Below are 17,597 nucleotides of genomic sequence, written 5' to 3'. Positions count from 1 at the left end.
CGTACCGCTACTCTACAACGGGAGTGACGATCACAAAGGATGCCGACCTGCTTAGTAAAACACGACCAAGCTCACCACGTGGCTTTTATCAACTTGCTCCTTTTAGTTTTACACTTAACTGTGAATGATCGTTGGTAACGCTAGAGATTGATAGTACACAAAGGATGTCGACGTACATGCTTGGTGAAATGCGATCAAGCTGACGATGTGCTCCGACGTACTATTTTCACTATGAAAATGACCGTCGAAACGATACGTGTTTTTAAAATCTATTTAATTTAAAAAAAAAAAAAAAAAATCTTTAAAAAATAGGGGGGGCGTACGCCCCACACGCCCCCCGCTAGATCCGCCACTGAAACATGTCTGTTGACTCCCCAGACGGTGAAAAAAGATGATGGATATACGGTGGATAATTTTTGCTATAGCATGAAAATAAAAAGCTGAAGTTGAATAAAAATATCAGAAATGTAATATTCAAGTTATATTACCTATATTTAGTCATCTGATAACATTTTTTACCACACCGTTTATTTTTCATAGCTTTATAAAATGCCTCTCTATTTACAAAATGTGTGTACAAAAGAATAGAGATTTTACTGTGTAATTTGAACTATCCCCCCACTGATAAGAAAGTGCTTATTTTCAACAAGCTTGTGTAACACAAATAAAATCCAAAAAATTATGAAACATAGGGGAAACTATAGATCGATAATTATTGGAATGTATGATCACTAGAAATTTTTTGCCCGCACCTGGCCTTTAAAGTAACAAGTAAATGTACAGAAGTTTTGATACGAGTAGCTTTAAAAAACCTATTTCTTTTCAAATTCACCTGTTTGTTTTTGTATTACAAAATACAGATTTACAATCTTACTATTGTAAGTCAACTGAAACTATTTTTAGTTGAAAGGCTGGCTACCAAACTCACAAACACATGCTTGTAGTGAAATTAGCCTAAATCACCCACAGCATTAAGACACACACAAATATATATATATATGTACAAGAGTGACTATCTAGTTGAAATTGTGACTGTTGAGTGTGAAAAGTAGTGCAGAGGTGTTTCGTAGAGGAGATAAAAATTTACTTCCGAATTCACAGAACTTTATAAATTAGAATATTACGCTTCTTTCAATTAATTCCACTCATAATCTAGCACTTTAGGCATTTCATTGTCACAGATAATTTGCTTATAATTCACTGAGCTGTACAATCTTTTTATAGAAACGGATATTCTTTGATTGCACAGCAATTTTGGTACCAGGTAACATGCAGTACTTGATCAGTATTAAAACATTGCCATATACTGTTGAATCAGAACCAACATTTAAGTATTATTGGACACCAAGTAAGTATGATGTTGTGATCAAAATAGGTAGCATGTTAAAGTACATTACATTTTTAACGAAGTGCAATGTTCACAGACAAGGAATAATCTATATATTAATGCTACTAAATTTTTCGTGTTTTTACATATCTCCTCCAAAACCACTGATCGTTATGTGCCTCTGGCACACTGATGTTTATTGATGGGCCGCACACGAGAGGCTATGTCACTTTCCTGAATTCTAAGGATAAACACAAAAAAAATCACAAAAATAGCAGTAATTTGACATCTCAGCGACCATGTTACGTCACTATAAACTACGAAACCTCTTCTGTTGTGTACTGCCATGGCCGGATCTACAAATACCATGCTGGGCCGCCAAAAACTATTAGTCGAAGATACGATACGAAACCTCACAAAAAAAAAATTGCAAAATATAAAAAAACCATGAAATAAAAAAAATGTAAATGAACAAAAAAACACACAAAAATAAAACAAATCAAAATATCCGCTAAATATCAACAAAAAATACACCCAAAATGTAAAAGTTTGTCTCCGAGTGCATCATGTAATTTCGACTACTTTTTGTGTTGATTTCAGATTCCGTAAGCATTATTATTATAATATTATAAATATACCAATTCATATTTTATCATTAAAATGTTTTAATCTGCCGACTGATGGACAGACTTCAACGTGCATATGAGGGACATGCACGTTGTCACTTTCTGAGGCGCACCCTAATTAATATTCACACAGCACAAAGTCCCATATCCAGTATTGCTTTCATTTTGTAGCTTACAGATATTTCAAAGCAATTACTCCATGTTTAAAAAAATCAATAGCCGTAAATAGTTCCGAATTGTATTCTTGACAATTTTTTTGTTTAAAAAAATAAATAATTTGTCAAGGGTCAGGAAGAGTGTGCATATGTGGCACATGCAAGGGAAATCGGGCATAAGTCGCATTTGTAGACAAATAAATAAGTAAACTTTAATATTTTGTGTGGTATGTTGGTTAAAAAGATGGTGTCAAATTATGTATGATTTTTATAAAACCTATCATGTTTTATGCTTAAATTGAAAGTGTTCCAGTGGGTTGATTTTAATGAAAATTTTGCATAATAATAGAACAATAAATAATTAGATGACGTAATTTGTACTTTATACCTCTAGACCACCGAGCTTGGGCTCGAATCTAACCACTAGCCATCAGCGCAAGCTCGGTGGTCTAGAGGTATGAACGCCAGGCTAGTGATCTGGAGGTCGTGGGTTTGAGTCCCACCTGAGAACTACTTGCGAATTTTTTCGCAAGTATTCTCAAATGTACTTAGTATACAGTACAAATTACGTCAGAGTAGGGCAAAACATCTAATTACTAAACTCCCTGACGCAAAAACTACAATTACAATAGAACAATAATTAATTTTCGAAGGTGCAAAGTTTCATTGAAATAAAACAATTAGAATACCATTTTGCTAAGGCGTAAAACTGAAACGGCCTGTTTATTTGTTTGTATTTGTCATTTCCTGTATACTTAAAGATGTATTGTCCCTTGAAACACAAAAAAATGAAAGTCAAAATATTCTAAATTTAAATTGGCCATATCAAAGTAATATAAAGTTATTCACTTTAAGTCGAAAATTCGTGCCAAAAACAACAATTTTACGTAATTAACAGGTAAATTAGTTTGATTACATTTCGTCTGGAAAATTGTCACGAGCGAAAGTAAACAAAGATTTCAAACCAAGAGTATGCATTATGCATGATCCTAATTAGGATTGTTTATAACTCGTCATGGTTAAGAAGGTGTTTTCACACAGATCGCGAGGAAGTTTTATGATTATGCATACAGAGTAGCCAAACAAGCGCGTTGCATTATGAGATATGTTTTGATCGAAAACTTTGACTGGAAGTCACAGTTTTTTTTTAAACTGAAAAACGTCTATATTTCAGTTAAATAATTTTTTTTTTCGACTAATTTTTGGAGAAAGTTAATAACTATTATGATACTTCAAAGTGACCCACTTTTTTTTTAAATCTTCTAATTTTTATTTTTTTGGAATTTGACAAAGGGTCGACAATACATCTTTAAACTTTAAAAGCATTTTTCTCAAAACACTGATTGTAATAGCCCAAATTTTAGACTGAGATATCTCTGCAAGTAGACATGGTATCAAGATATTTTTTTCAGCATTTTAAATCTTGGATTATGTAGTTTTAGTATTGTAAAAATCTCAATTTTGAAAATTCCGACTTATATCTGCTTCCCCTTGCATGTGCCACATATACTTAATCATGCCATGCAAATTATTATTAAGGCAGACAAACCGTGAGTAGCACTGGTTACTGGTAGACCATAATTTAATTACAAAAGTAGCAAGTAGCTAACAAATCTCCCATACAAAAAAATTTCAATTTTTTTATTTATTTTGATAATTTGTCAAAGTACTTTTAATACAGTGCACAATTAAAAAGACTGTGCGGAGCATGGGTTACTGTTATTGTGATTTATGATACTGATATCAAACGATTCCTTGTATCACTCACTATAACAAAGATTAAAATCTTTGTTATTGTTTTTTAAAAGGTTGCGTCTACAGGAGAAATGATTTTTATTGTCAAGACACACATGAAGAAGGTAATGTATACAAATAAAATATCAGATTGAATATTGTATTATACATATTTGATTGTTAGTACTTGTGTAGAAAAATAAAAAGAGCTTTAAATTCACTTGAACCCTTTTTGTTTGTTTATAAAAACAAACAAAATCAATACAGTACCTAACTGTAGTATCGTACTGGGTCCATACTTAAAACAAATTTGTTTTATACGCGCATTTATTTTGTAATTGACTTGTGTGTTTTAATATATAGATTTACCTGGTGTGTGGACACCATCTGAGTATGAAGTTGATCCTAGCGGGCATAAGCGAGTTGAATTGGTCTTCAACCTTGCGCCATACAATTTTGATAAGTACATAGTATATCTTACAGAGAAGGAACTTGTTGGTTATGTATACGAAACAATTTCAGGCCATCTGTACTGTCTTAGTATATACGTGGTAAGAAAGTATTTGTCTTGTTGTCTCTTGAATCATTTCTTATGGTGAGATTTTTATGTAACCGCAAGAAATGGGACCAAGCGTCCAGTTCAACTTATTTAAAAAGATTAAATGGCCAGTATTTTATATAACAATGTACCACATTAAATATAGAAAAGAATGTATGGCTTAGGCTGCCATTATCGTCAAACAGTTCGCAGGATTTTTATTCATCAGTAATGGGGCTTAATACCATGAAAACCTACAATATTGATATAATATTGAGTCAACATTTTTTTTATCACATATAGTCACAGATCCAGAAAATATTTCCTTTATATGGTTTTAATTTTACATGGCATTTCCTTTTTTAGGAGAACTTTGATATGACTAACTATACAAAATGTCTAAAAGATGAGGAATTTCAGGTAGGAAACATAGCCTCAATAGCATAAAATATTTCAACAAATAAAATAATTATACTTACAAATATAGTAATTATTCATTATTATTCATTCATTCATGCGTTTAGTGTTAAAATTACTTAACCTATCCACTCTACCTTAGTATTTCGCAGAGGTTAGTTTTTTAATAGTAAAAAAAAAAGTTCATACTTTCAGATTCTCTCTCTCTTGTGTAAACTGGCCGATGAAGATGATCGGTTTTAAAATTAAGTTAAAAAACAAATTAAGGTTTACAAATGTTATGTTTATTAATATGGTATTTTGTAGGCAAATTGTAAATTTTATGGATTTTTTACAACAGTTATTCAAAATTGAGTTATTTACTTATCATTATCTCAACATCCTGTTACAGTTTGAGGTCAGTAGCTGGAAGGATAAAAACGAAACATTTGTACAAGTTATTTGGACTGACATTCCACAGGCTTTCTACTATGTTGAGGTAAAAATTACACCATTAATATTCTTAGATGTATTTTCCCTAAAAAGCATAAAAAATAAAGATGAATAAAATCAGACTTTTAATATGCCATTTGTAAATTTTAATATTTACACTAAATTCAACCAAAAACCTATTGGCTGGCAGCCAATTTGACTATTTTTGCTTTAAAATACATTTTTTTCAGGTAAATATTTTTTTTTCAATCAACTCAACAGAACCCACATCCGTAGACAAGTCATGACGGATATTGGGCCGTATATATATATATATACAGTTATTATTACTGTAAATAAATAATCGTCCATGTGGCTTCCTTTATACTTAAAATTGTACCTATCACCTGACCTTTCAAAATGGTAATGATGCCATCTGCAGAGTTTCAGCTTTTATAAGCTTGAATGATTCCCTCTGGAAATTTCATATTTGATAGCCTTTTGGTGCAGAGGTAATTTTTTTAGTCATAATTTAGTAAATCTTTTGTTTACCAACTTTTTATATACTGTAGCCCATGACCATCTCCATAGCAAGGTGCACATTTTAAACGGATCGGATTGCGGATGGCGGCATGCATTATGGACACATTTTTTGTGTTTTTATATATATATAGCTAGATTATTTTACAATATTGAGCAATTTAAAAAAAATAAATAATATCTTTTTTTATTTTTACATAAAGTTGCAACCACGACCAACCTCTAATGGACAAAAGTGTTCAACAAATCATGCGGTTGACTGTACGATAAAAAGAAGTGATGTTTATGTTAAAGGTACACAGGTTCATCATTTATATTAAGAGTATTACTGTATATACCATTTAGGGCAAACAGAAGAGAATAAGTATAAAAGATGAGTATAAAGCATAGTGAAACATGGTCTATAGGGCATATGATAGAAGAGTTACATAGAGTATAGAGCATGATGGAAGAGTATAGAGCATGATGGAAGTGTATAGAGCATGATGGAAGTGTATAGAGTATGATGGAAGAGAATAGAGCATAATGGAAGTGTATAGAGCATGATGTAAGTGTATAGAGTATGATGGAAGTGTATAGAGCATGATGTAAGTGTATAGAGTATGATGGAAGTGTATAGAGTATGATGGAAGTGTATAGAGCATGATGTAAGTGTATAGAGTATGATGGAAGTGTATAGAGCATGATGGAAGTGTATAGAGTATGATGGAAGTGTATAGAGGATGTTGGAAGTGTATAGAGCATGATGTAAGTGTATAGAGTATGATGGAAGTGTATAGAGTATGTTGGAAGTGTATAGAGCATGATGTAAGTGTATAGAGTATGATGGAAGTGTATAGAGCATGATGGAAGTGTATAGAGTATGATGGAAGTGTATAGAGTATGATGGAAGTGTATAGAGGATGTTGGAAGTGTATAGAGCATGATGTAAGTGTATAGAGTATGATGGAAGTGTATAGAGTATGATGGAAGAGTATATATAGAGTATGTTGGAAAAGAGTCTGGAGGAGAGTAGGGGAGTTTAGTGTATGATGAAAAAGTATAGAACAAGCAGGTAGAGCATGACAGCTAGGCATTCAAAAGTCAGCGCTCCAACAGTTATACAGTTGAATCTCCCGTAAGCGGCCACCTTCAGGACCGGGAAAAGTGGCCGCTTACGAGAGGTGACCGTTTACAGGAGGTTCTGCCAATAGAGAGCCAAAATCATGTATTGACTATGGAAATGGCCTCTAAATTCTCCAGCTAATTGTATTTTATTGTTTATAATCCGGTGGTTTAGTATTATTTATGATTTTCAGACAAATTTTAAATACTTTTATCACATAAAAATAGTCAGTTAGTTTTCTCATCATCTAAAAAACACAGGAATGTTCTTCACAGAAATTTTTAGTAAAATCGCAAATCGTAAATTTTTTGGGTGGCCACTTACGGGAGGTAATTTATCATACAAAAAAATGTGAATAATTTTTTTAAAAAAGTGGCCGCTTAGGGTAGGAGAAACGCTTACGGGAGGTACAAAATGCACTAATTAGATGGGAAGAACAAATAGGCTTTTGAAAGTGAGGCTGTAAAGGAGGTGGCCACTCACAGAGGTTCAACTGTACCAGCGCACATTTAAGGTTGATTTTCAAACAGGAATCAGTCAACAACCTTGCGTGTTTCCAAAAATGTATAAAAAGTTGAATGTTTATTAGTAATGTTCATCTTAGTACAAATAATGAATGTCACGTAATGTTAACCAATCAAATAGCAAGATACAATCAGGTGTGTTATAGTAGATAATGATTTGTACAATGCTTATTATGCTAAATGAAATTTTAATAATTCTATCTTTATAAATATTGGTTTGATTTGAAGAACGCCCTTGTGAAAATGTTCCAGACCCTTGTGGAGGAGACAATATGCTATGTAACGTTGTTGAAGATGGTGAGCCTGTTTGTTCCTGTGAAGATGGCTTTGAGATTGATAATGGAATATGCTCAGGTAGGCCTAAAGTTACATTTAGTATTTTGGAATACTACAGAATACACTGCATTGTGCATTAACCCTTTGAATACGCAAGGTTTCTACCCCAAGTGACTGAAGCTAAATAAGGTATTTTTAATAGGTTTAGGAAAAATGCAAAATACATTTTTGTAAATGTATCTTTCTGCAATTACGGGCCTGCGTCCTTGGACAGTAAATTACCCTGTATGGGATATGGGCCATGTCTTCAAATGGTTAACATTAAACAAATACACGGAACTGCAAAGGATAAAACATGAATGTATAGGCCAACATTGTAATGAGAATAAAAGAATATACAAGCAAATACGTAATGAAATTTATGCCAAAATTAATTTTGTCTATTTAGAAAAACCTTGTAAAATATTATATTGGAATACTACAAAATACACTGCATTTTATTTTGTGAAAATTCATTTTCATTCACTGTGTCGTTTATAATTTGTTTATATCTGTCAAATTTATAAATGTTTTTTAAGATTTATTTTTTTTTTATTTTTAGAGAAACTAGATGGTGAACCAAATGGTAAAGTAAACTACTATAATTTACAAAGCATTTTTTGGTATCAAGATATTTTATGTCGACACACAGTTCTATGTAAATCATTCAACTTAACTGTATCGACATAAGCGCTCTTAGCAACTAAACGCAACTCACCTTACTTTCATTTCACTGACTTTTCTGGACATTTTAAAATTCTCTCTCTAAAGTTCACTCATTAAACCTGACGAAGAAAATATAACCATTTTGTAAAAAATAATTTTCAGTCTCTGTGCGGTTTAGAATTTGTTTATAACTGTCAAATTTATAAATGTTTAAGATTTGTTGTTTTTTTTAGGGAAACTACTATAATTATTACAAAGCATTTGTTGGTAAAGGTAGTCTTAGGGTCTGTTTCTGCTGAAAAAATAAAAATAATCTATTTTTCCTAAGTACCACAAATCAGGGAGTTGTTTAACAAGTCCCTACACAAATCACAGAATTGACTGTGTTGCAACTGAAAATGTTATCTGGTAATCACTTTTTAAAAATCATGTCATCCATCATCCAAAAATAATCGCTTAAAAAATAATTGGTTAATAATCAATTATTTCTGTAGGCTTGACTATAGATCTGCTCACAGCTTTCACTTGCACTTCGCAATTTCTAGTATTTATTTATGTTGTTTGCTATGGTAATTTGTAATTTAAATATTTATTTAAAGATTATGTTATTCCTGCTGTGATTGGTAGCTTGATTGGACTTATTGCCATCATAATTGTTGTATGGCTAGTATGCAAAAATAAAGGTAAGATTCCATACACATACAAAAAACACTTCAAAATTAAAAATTTAAACATGCAAAACATTTCATCCTTCAATTGAAAGAAAAGAACACAATGTTTAGTTTATGAAGACTTTTACAATTATTTAGGATAGTGGGATGATACACTTTTTTTTACTACTGTCCTAGTCCTGTAGTAATAATAACTATTGTACAGGTAGTAATAATTTAATCAATCAATCATTCATGACTGGACAGGACCTTTTCAGATATATTCAGACAATTCAGCACTTTAGATGATCTGATTTACCATAATAGTTCAGTAGAAATTTAAAGCAAGATGTATATATATTTACTGTACACAAGATATATAAATTTGTTTGTTCCCATTGCTAATGTTAATATTAAAATTAATATTTGACATAATTATGTTGAAAAAAAATCAAATTAAACTTATTATGTAAAATACTTTAATTTTCAGATAATGACGAAAAAACAATATACGGTAGGTAGAAATTGATTTTGAATGTATTATAAACAAAACTCTGTGAAGGTGGGGAGCGAGAAAGCATGTTGCATCACCCCTGCATGTGCACAATATATATAGATTAGGTCGGAAAGTTTCCTAATTTGTTTGCTTGATTGTAGCAACATTAAAAAACACTGCATAAAGAGTAGGAAACAGTAGGCATTTGGATGTCTCTGTTACCAGTTTAAATGACATAACAATATGTATATATTATTCAACATGGCAAGTGGTTATCTGCTTTATTTTAAATGATTTTTCTGTCCTGTATTTTCTGAAAACCTGAAAATTAAATGTACTTGGGAAAAAATATAAACATACTTACATAATGTACAATGTAGGCTTCTGCATTCTTTTCTAAGTTACTGTATGTCGTACTACAGTGGGAAGTTGATTCAGTTATTAATAGTTACTCTTCTCTAAAACAATGTAAAAACATTGAATTCCGAAGAAGCTAGATTTAATGAGGTTATCCATCTAATTGTTTAACTTTATACCTCAGACCTCCAAAAACTCCCAATAATCGTTGATGTTTACCAATATTTTGTGTCAACTTAAGGTGCAACTTCTCTTGAATATTTTTGATAAAAAAAATGTACATATAATAATTAATAAATAAACCGACTAGCCATTGTTCATGATAGATGCTGATGCTTAAGATTGTTTTAAAAGTGCACTCTATAGTTTTAAAGTGTTTTTACAATTTTTGCTAAATTTCCCCAATATATTTTGCTTTTTAAAGTTGATACCTCTGCCAAATAAAAAACCACTATTTTACTTTCGTATTTGATTTGTAGTATCCTGTTGATAAATCAAATTTGCTTTAAACTAATATAATATCAATATTTTTTTAATTACAGATAATAAAGGGCAAAACGAAGGTAATTTAATCATTCATCAATTTTGTCGAATTACAAAGTTTTAAAAACTTAATTACTGCGTAGAAGTTATTCATATTTTCTTCTTTATTTTTTTTTTATTATTTAAATTCCACCACCCATTACGCATCATTGCTTGTCAAATCCAAAAGGTCATGTTTTGTCTACAAAAAAATTTGCCTAATATGACCGAGGCTAAGTTTACGGCTTTAACTTTCTGTCGGTAAAATCAATTATTGCAGGTGGCGATTGTACCACTGTATCCATCCGTGGGAGGTCTTTTGTTATCCAATGAGAGACGTTGTAATATAGACATTCGGTTTGTGTCTTTAGAGAGCCTGCAGCGTCATCAAAACTATGTTATGCCAGCACTCACTTGCACTTTGCAATTTCTAGTAGAGTAGTGTCTTTTTACCCAATGTTTTTAAACATGTTTGAAAAGATAACTTTGTTATATGTAATCTGGAAATGAGAAATAACATATCATTATTTTTTTGTTAGAAAAAAGAAAAGAAATTACAATAGAATTCTTACAACTATGTTTTGCAAAAGTAGTCTGCTGATGTTATTTCCAGTCTGGTCTTTGTTGTAAACATAGATACCGTATTATACAATTGAGCCTTAATTTAGACTGAAATTACGATTACTATAATAATTATGATACACCTCATTTTATCCTTGCCATTGGTTAAATATTTATCCCAAGTCATTCGGTATTAGCTCTATTGAACAGAAAGATGAAATCTAAAATTGATAATTAAAACGGCACTAAAGTACTTTCAGCATTTTGTTACTGTATGATGAACTTCCAAAAATCAACTTGTAGTAATGTGTGGCATCTACAATTGATCTACTTTGTGTCCAAAATGTGCTGCCTTTTTAAATGATGGCTTAGATCTTTCCTCCCATTTTAGAATTAAAAAAAAACTTTTTTCTTACATATGATAACAGTTCTAATGTAAATTGAAATGTCACAACATTATACAATGTGTCAATGTTGTGATTACAAAAATGAAAAGTTCAATGCTATAAAACTGCGATTTGTGAATGGTAAACATGGTTTTTCGGTGCAGGCACAGAAGCTTCATGCTCCATTGATTATCTGTGGCCATGTACATACTTAAATCACCATGTTGCGTGAAATCGACAATAATGTTTAAGATCTTAGCATCCGATTAATTTGTAGGTGTGTATAATAATATATAATAATGAATGTTTTGCATTTGTTGTGTGGGGAGAATATTTCATTACTTGAAAGATTGACTGCTCTATTTAACAAGGCAGAGCTGAGTCAATCTTTTAATGAATGAAATATTCTCACCGTTCACCTCGTAAACATTCACTACAAGAAAAAATAAATGTTACCCATGTAAATCAATCATTTGGTTCCAGATAAAATTAATAGATAGTGAAAGCATGATATTGATCACATTTTAGTTTGTTATAAATAAAAATAGCTATTATAGTAAAACCCTTCATTAAATTAAAAAAAACCAAAACATTGAAATTTCTTATCTTACAGAAATTTATATGAGACGCGTGTTTTTAATCCACTCCTATGATCATGAATATCACAATGAGGTCGTTCTGAAACTCTGTGTGTTTCTTAAAAACCTCTGCAAGTTAAATGTGCGCACTGCCCTTTGGAGTTCCAATGAAATTGGCATCGGAGTAAATGAATGGATGAACCGAGAATGCGAAGAAGCTGATAAAGTTATCATATTGTGCTCTCAAGGAACTCAAATTAAATGGAGGGCCATGTCCCGGCAAATAGAAATTGATGTTTGCGAGGATAATATGGGGGATTTATTTTTACCGTTCATGCGGCTTCAAACACCTGAATTTCTGAAAAACTCACAGAAATTCATTGTGTCGTACATGAGCTATTCGTCTGAAGAACACATACCGCAACCATTAAGGTTTTTACCAAAGTATCGGTTGATGGATCATGTAGAAAAAATGTTCTATCGTGTCAATGACCTGGAGAAATACAATGCAACACAAGATCACTATTGCAAAGCACTACAGGAGTGGGATACATATAGTGATGCAGGTGTTGAACTGAAGAAGGCCATTGAAGAGATGAAGAAAGTTCATTCAGATCCAGACTGGTTCTTTCACATGAACAAAATATCAGCTGATAAAAAGCGACAAATATTGGCAAAAAAGACCAATATTGACGACAAACCGAATCCCGACATTAGCATAATCTCTATGTCAGATGTCTCGCCTACTGTGGATCCTGTCAGCGACAATGAATACCAGATGTCTGCACTGAATTCACTACGACAACTTACTTCACGAAGCAGTTCTTCATTTGGAGAGGGATGTCCAAGTAACGACTCTGGAGTCAATGATATATCTGGTAACTTACAGGGTACTGTTAGTATCCCCTTTTCAGCTTCATTTTATGATCCTAGTGCCACAAATGTTTGATTGTATGTGCTGTAAAGCCTGTTTTACTGTCCACGTTGAATTGTGCCAAGTGTCGTTGAGTCTTCAAATCGCTGCCAATGTTTGAATTTGAACGCAACTCAACCATTTAAACAAAAACAGGTTTTACATGCAACATTCTATATTATGTTCATATTTGTTGTTTTATTCTAGAAACTTAGGATAGGATTTGTGATTTGTTGAGGTACATTTACACATTTTAATTTCTTCTGTTTTCCTATTGTTTCTTTTTATATTTTGATGTTTTGTATTGTGATAATTGTTGAGATACATTTTTAATTTAGCTTATTGTTTCTTGCTTTATAGATTGTTTAGCTTTACATATTTTTGCTTTGCAATACTGTTGTAAATAAAATGAGAAATATTTTTGTAAATACTCTGTTACTTTTAAGAGAACCTTTGTGAGCTCCCTTGAATCATTTTACACTTTTTATAACCATTCTGTCAACCAATCAAATATTTTTGGTATAGATTTATTATAATTTTTACACCCAATAAGACAAAACTTTTTCCCCTTATGTAGAAACATTTTTCAAACTTAAAAAAAATAATCATATTTTCATATATTTTTCCAAGAATGTATACAATAGAATCCCCTTGGTGGATCTCATATTAAAGGGACATTTCCCCCTCAAGGAATTTGGGGGGCCAATACAGTAGAACACCGCTGGCACCATAAAATATGGAAAAAGAGTAGACACTACCAAAAAAAAAACACCAAAAAGCTATAGCAAAATGGACACTAACTGATTTGGACCAGGGGGTGCCCCAAAGGAGCGGGTTTACTGTATATTTTAACACTATTCAGGGGACACTTTAGTGGGTTCTGAATAAAGGTTCTACTGTTGATTAATTACTTGTCATAAACAATCAATAAATCAATCAATTTTGTTTTCAACTTTTTGTATCAAGTTACTGTAAAAATATATTTATATATATTTATGATACCCACAGCATTGTCATTTTTTAAGTACTTTGCCTTTGATTGATATATAAATTAATATAAATTTAATAATCAAATGTGTTGCGTTCCTGTCAAATGATCATATTCTGAAAAAAAAATGAGCACTGTTTGTGTAAGCATTAAGTCGGAATCTACTGTATGGTACTAATAAACGTGTTCACATAATTTTGTTTTACTGTCTGTTTGGTGCATTGAAATTGAAATAAATTTGTATTAATGGAAATTCAATAGTGAAAAAAACTAGTAACCAGTGACTATATTTCTTTTCATTTCATCTTTATTTCGAAAATTCACTTTTATAGATAACATAAACTGTACAAAAAATATAATATATATAATATACTGTATTCAGTAAATGCAAAAAACCAATTTAAAGTACGTAGTTTAGATGTTGGAATTAGGCATGAACTCTAATACATATAATTCAAGAGCATTAGTATTTTTGTCTATCACAAGTTTGTCTTTCTGATATATAAAATTAAGGTACTGTACGCCAATCTAAATTATGATATAATTCAACAATTTATTCTTGTCTTATCAAATAATATGAAGCCTTAAAATAAATATACAGATAAGTATATAAAAAGTCATTAAATTAAGTTTGAAATTACATGAATTCAATTACATAGTATTCAAAAATAAATATTGTAAAATTAATGAAATACAAAAATAATAAAAATCATACTAATATAAAAGTGATATTGTCAATTAAATATAAACTAGCTTTCGTCACACTCTGCACTGAATTCCCAGTGTAATATTCATGTGATGATCACACATGCAATGTTTATAATAACAATTTATAAATCAATTTGTGTATTTTTAATGTTTATACTATATGTTTTTAAATACTCAGTCTTGTATGAATAAAAGTATTGATACTTATGTAACTACCATTAATCAGGTATGATCAGCTATCTATTGCTCTTAACAGTTTGATGTGTTGCCTGCTAACAACAACATTATTATAATAAATATAATCAGTATTAAACTTTCACAATTATGTTTTTGTTTAATGATGTGTGTTTATAAAAAGCTTTTACATTACAATTATAAAACTTGGTGTGACGGAACCATAGCATGAAAAATCTAAAGGAGTCAAAATTGAAGTAAACAATCCTTCCACTGTTCTATCTCTAAAGCAGTAAACTGTGTCACAGTGGTCTTCATCTAAGGTATCAAGAAAGCAGAGTTGTTTTGGATTCTACAAGCACAATTGTACTATTGATTTCAATGATCATCATTCAGCCAGCCAAGAAATGTTCAACAATTCCTTGAATAAAAGTTTCAATATGCCGAAGTTGTTGGGGATTAAAAAAAACCAAATGACAACAAGCAGTTTGGGGTGTCAGAACAATGTGACGATAATGATAATTGTTTCCAGTCTCTCCAAAGTAAGTAAAGCAATACACATATTTTTAGCTATTATAGAAATGCTATGTCATTGTGTCAAACAGCGAATTACCAGGTAAAAGTTCAAGCTGCAATGCTCATGAAATACCAAATGATGGCAGAGCTCTATCACTCCGTGTCAAATTACAAAGAACAGCAGCATCAATTCTGCAATGACCTCCAAATTTCTGGAAAATACTTGATAATGCCATTCTATGGAAGGGCGATAGCAATCTATAAAGAGATATACTCCAGACGCGCACAGAATAACAGCACTAAGTGGAAAAGAACTGAAGAAATTTAAGTGCCAAATGTGTTAAACATGTTGCCTGTATTCAGCTGTTTTGGCATGGAATCGAGGAAGCATTGACCATAGTCATTTCGCTTAATATTAATTCAATGCAATGATTAGGAAAGAGAATTAAGGGTATAGAGAGGAGAATCAGATATTAAACATTACAAATATAAATGTGCCAAAAGGCAGGACAACATTTTAAAGTTGAAATGATTGATTACAATGCTTTTCTGCTGTATAAATGAAGTTCATTAATTAGAATGATCATACCATGACAGGAATAAAAGGACACAAGTCATCAGTGTGATTGAATTACATGGTAATAGGAAGCCTATACTATTTGTTTATGAACCAATCGTTTGGTGTACTGACAAATTTATGTAGTCGAGCACCTTAAAAAAGAGATATGAACATCTCTAAAGCTTCAATTAGTGTCATTTGAGGAAGACTAAATTAGTATAGCTGAATCTATTTTCACTGCCATTTAAGACCACACTTGGCCCAGGGAATGTAAGAAACACTACAACTTAAAGGTACTGTGCCTTATTTACATCTTACATATTACATTCTAACAACAATGTATAAAGGTGAGTCCCGTGTTCTCTGAACGTAGGAAAATGAGCTGTTAGGAGCTCATTGTAATACGCCTCAGCATTATGTGGTAGGGTGGCCAGTTCCTTTCCACGCCGCCTTTTTTCTCCCTAGTATTTTCAACTAGGTACTCATTTACAGCTGAGTGATCTGGGAGTTGTCGGGAATTGAACCCGGGTCTATCTGTATGACAGTCAAGTGTCCTAATCACTCAGCTAACTCCTCAAACAATGTATAATGCTATGCAAATAGCATCTTTTCACTATTATTCAAATACTTACCCTGCTTTGGTTTTTATCTATAGGAAAGATTGCGTATGTAGAAACGAGAGACGTGGATTACCTTAAGCTTGGTTCCCACTAGAACGTAACGCAAGGACGTAAACGCAACGCAAGCGTTTTAACCAATGACAAGCGAAGTTATAGACAGTTAGCAATCACAAGCGAATAAGCCATTGCTTGTGATTGGTCAATTCACTTGCGTTGCGTTACGTCCTTGCGTTGCGTCGCTAGTGGGAACCACGCATTAGGAAGTGGCTAAATGGTCTACCGTCAGTACCATCAAATTATTGTAGAAACAGTTCCACTTACAGAAATAAAAAATATTTTTACCCAGAGTATAAATCTTCTGCAGAGAATGGTGGGTATCGAGCCGTGTGCCAAACACGATTTACTCAAATGTTTCATGAACAAAACCTGTCTGTTTTCATACCGAGGAAGGACCAGTGCGATGTTTGCATTAGTGCAAAACACGGGAACATAATTGATGCTGCTAAGCATGAGGCTCATATTTTGAGTAAAAACTAAGCCAGAAAAGAAAAGTCTGAGGTGCAAGATAGTGCAAGTGATGAGGTGTCTGTGTAGACCATGGATTTACAGGCTGGTCTGTTATGTCCTCTGACAAGCCAGTACCATGTACTACAAAACAAAACTACAAGTGCACAATACCCTCACTTCAACAAAGTAATTGAGGAAAACCCAATAGTCTGGGAGCCCAGAAGGTTTTAATTAGCAATTTGAGTACAAAAGGTTTGAGGTGTGGAGTGTGTAGATATGGTCTATGGGACCCAGAAATGGCAATTCTTAAGTGACGGGTCCTGTTCAATTTTAGGGGGGAGCCACCCAAATGACCCCTAAAATTGAATTTAATTAGCATATCGAGTACATCGATCAAACCAATCCTAAAATGTTCTCCTAACTATCAGGAATCAAGATCCATAATTCTTAAGTGACCATTCCTGTGCTAAATTAACTTAAGAACGCACTTAATTAGTGCTAATTAGACATTTAATTAGCATTTTGAGTACATCAACGAAATTCACATGACATATACTTATGAACATACTGATTAAGGATTCATCATTCTTAAGTTTGAAATCCGGGGCAAAATCCACTTAAGAATGGGTCAAAGGTTAAAATAATTAAAATTTAAATTTAATTAGCATATCGAGTACATCGACCAAACCAATTCTAAAATGTTC

The 17,597-nt window shown here is 32.1% G+C and overlaps 1 protein-coding gene and 1 long non-coding RNA gene across 2 annotated transcripts in view; one reads left to right on the top strand and one right to left on the bottom strand.

The window, feature by feature from the left end:
- Positions 1–14,814, top strand: part of LOC140061131 (uncharacterized) — a 26,355-nt gene extending 11,541 nt beyond the window's left edge. Inside the window, exons 5-16 of the mRNA XM_072107586.1 lie at positions 1,225–1,348; positions 3,917–3,967; positions 4,206–4,393; positions 4,747–4,800; positions 5,189–5,275; positions 5,952–6,042; positions 7,606–7,731; positions 8,255–8,278; positions 8,958–9,041; positions 9,499–9,522; positions 10,404–10,424; positions 11,944–14,814. Of these exons, the coding sequence (XP_071963687.1) occupies positions 1,225–1,348; positions 3,917–3,967; positions 4,206–4,393; positions 4,747–4,800; positions 5,189–5,275; positions 5,952–6,042; positions 7,606–7,731; positions 8,255–8,278; positions 8,958–9,041; positions 9,499–9,522; positions 10,404–10,424; positions 11,944–12,857 (1,788 nt within the window). The 3' untranslated portion in view covers positions 12,858–14,814. The remainder of the gene's footprint in view (positions 1–1,224; positions 1,349–3,916; positions 3,968–4,205; positions 4,394–4,746; positions 4,801–5,188; positions 5,276–5,951; positions 6,043–7,605; positions 7,732–8,254; positions 8,279–8,957; positions 9,042–9,498; positions 9,523–10,403; positions 10,425–11,943) is intronic.
- LOC140061132 (uncharacterized) overlaps positions 8,359–17,597 on the bottom strand; it is a 24,086-nt gene continuing 14,847 nt past the window's right edge. The window contains exon 3 of the long non-coding RNA XR_011847408.1: positions 8,359–8,477. This is a non-coding gene — a long non-coding RNA (uncharacterized lncRNA). The remainder of the gene's footprint in view (positions 8,478–17,597) is intronic.

Source organism: Antedon mediterranea, chromosome 10 (assembly GCF_964355755.1).
Source record: "Antedon mediterranea chromosome 10, ecAntMedi1.1, whole genome shotgun sequence".
NCBI lineage: Eukaryota > Metazoa > Echinodermata > Crinoidea > Comatulida > Antedonidae > Antedon > Antedon mediterranea.
This window is presented reverse-complemented; position numbering and strand designations above follow the sequence as displayed.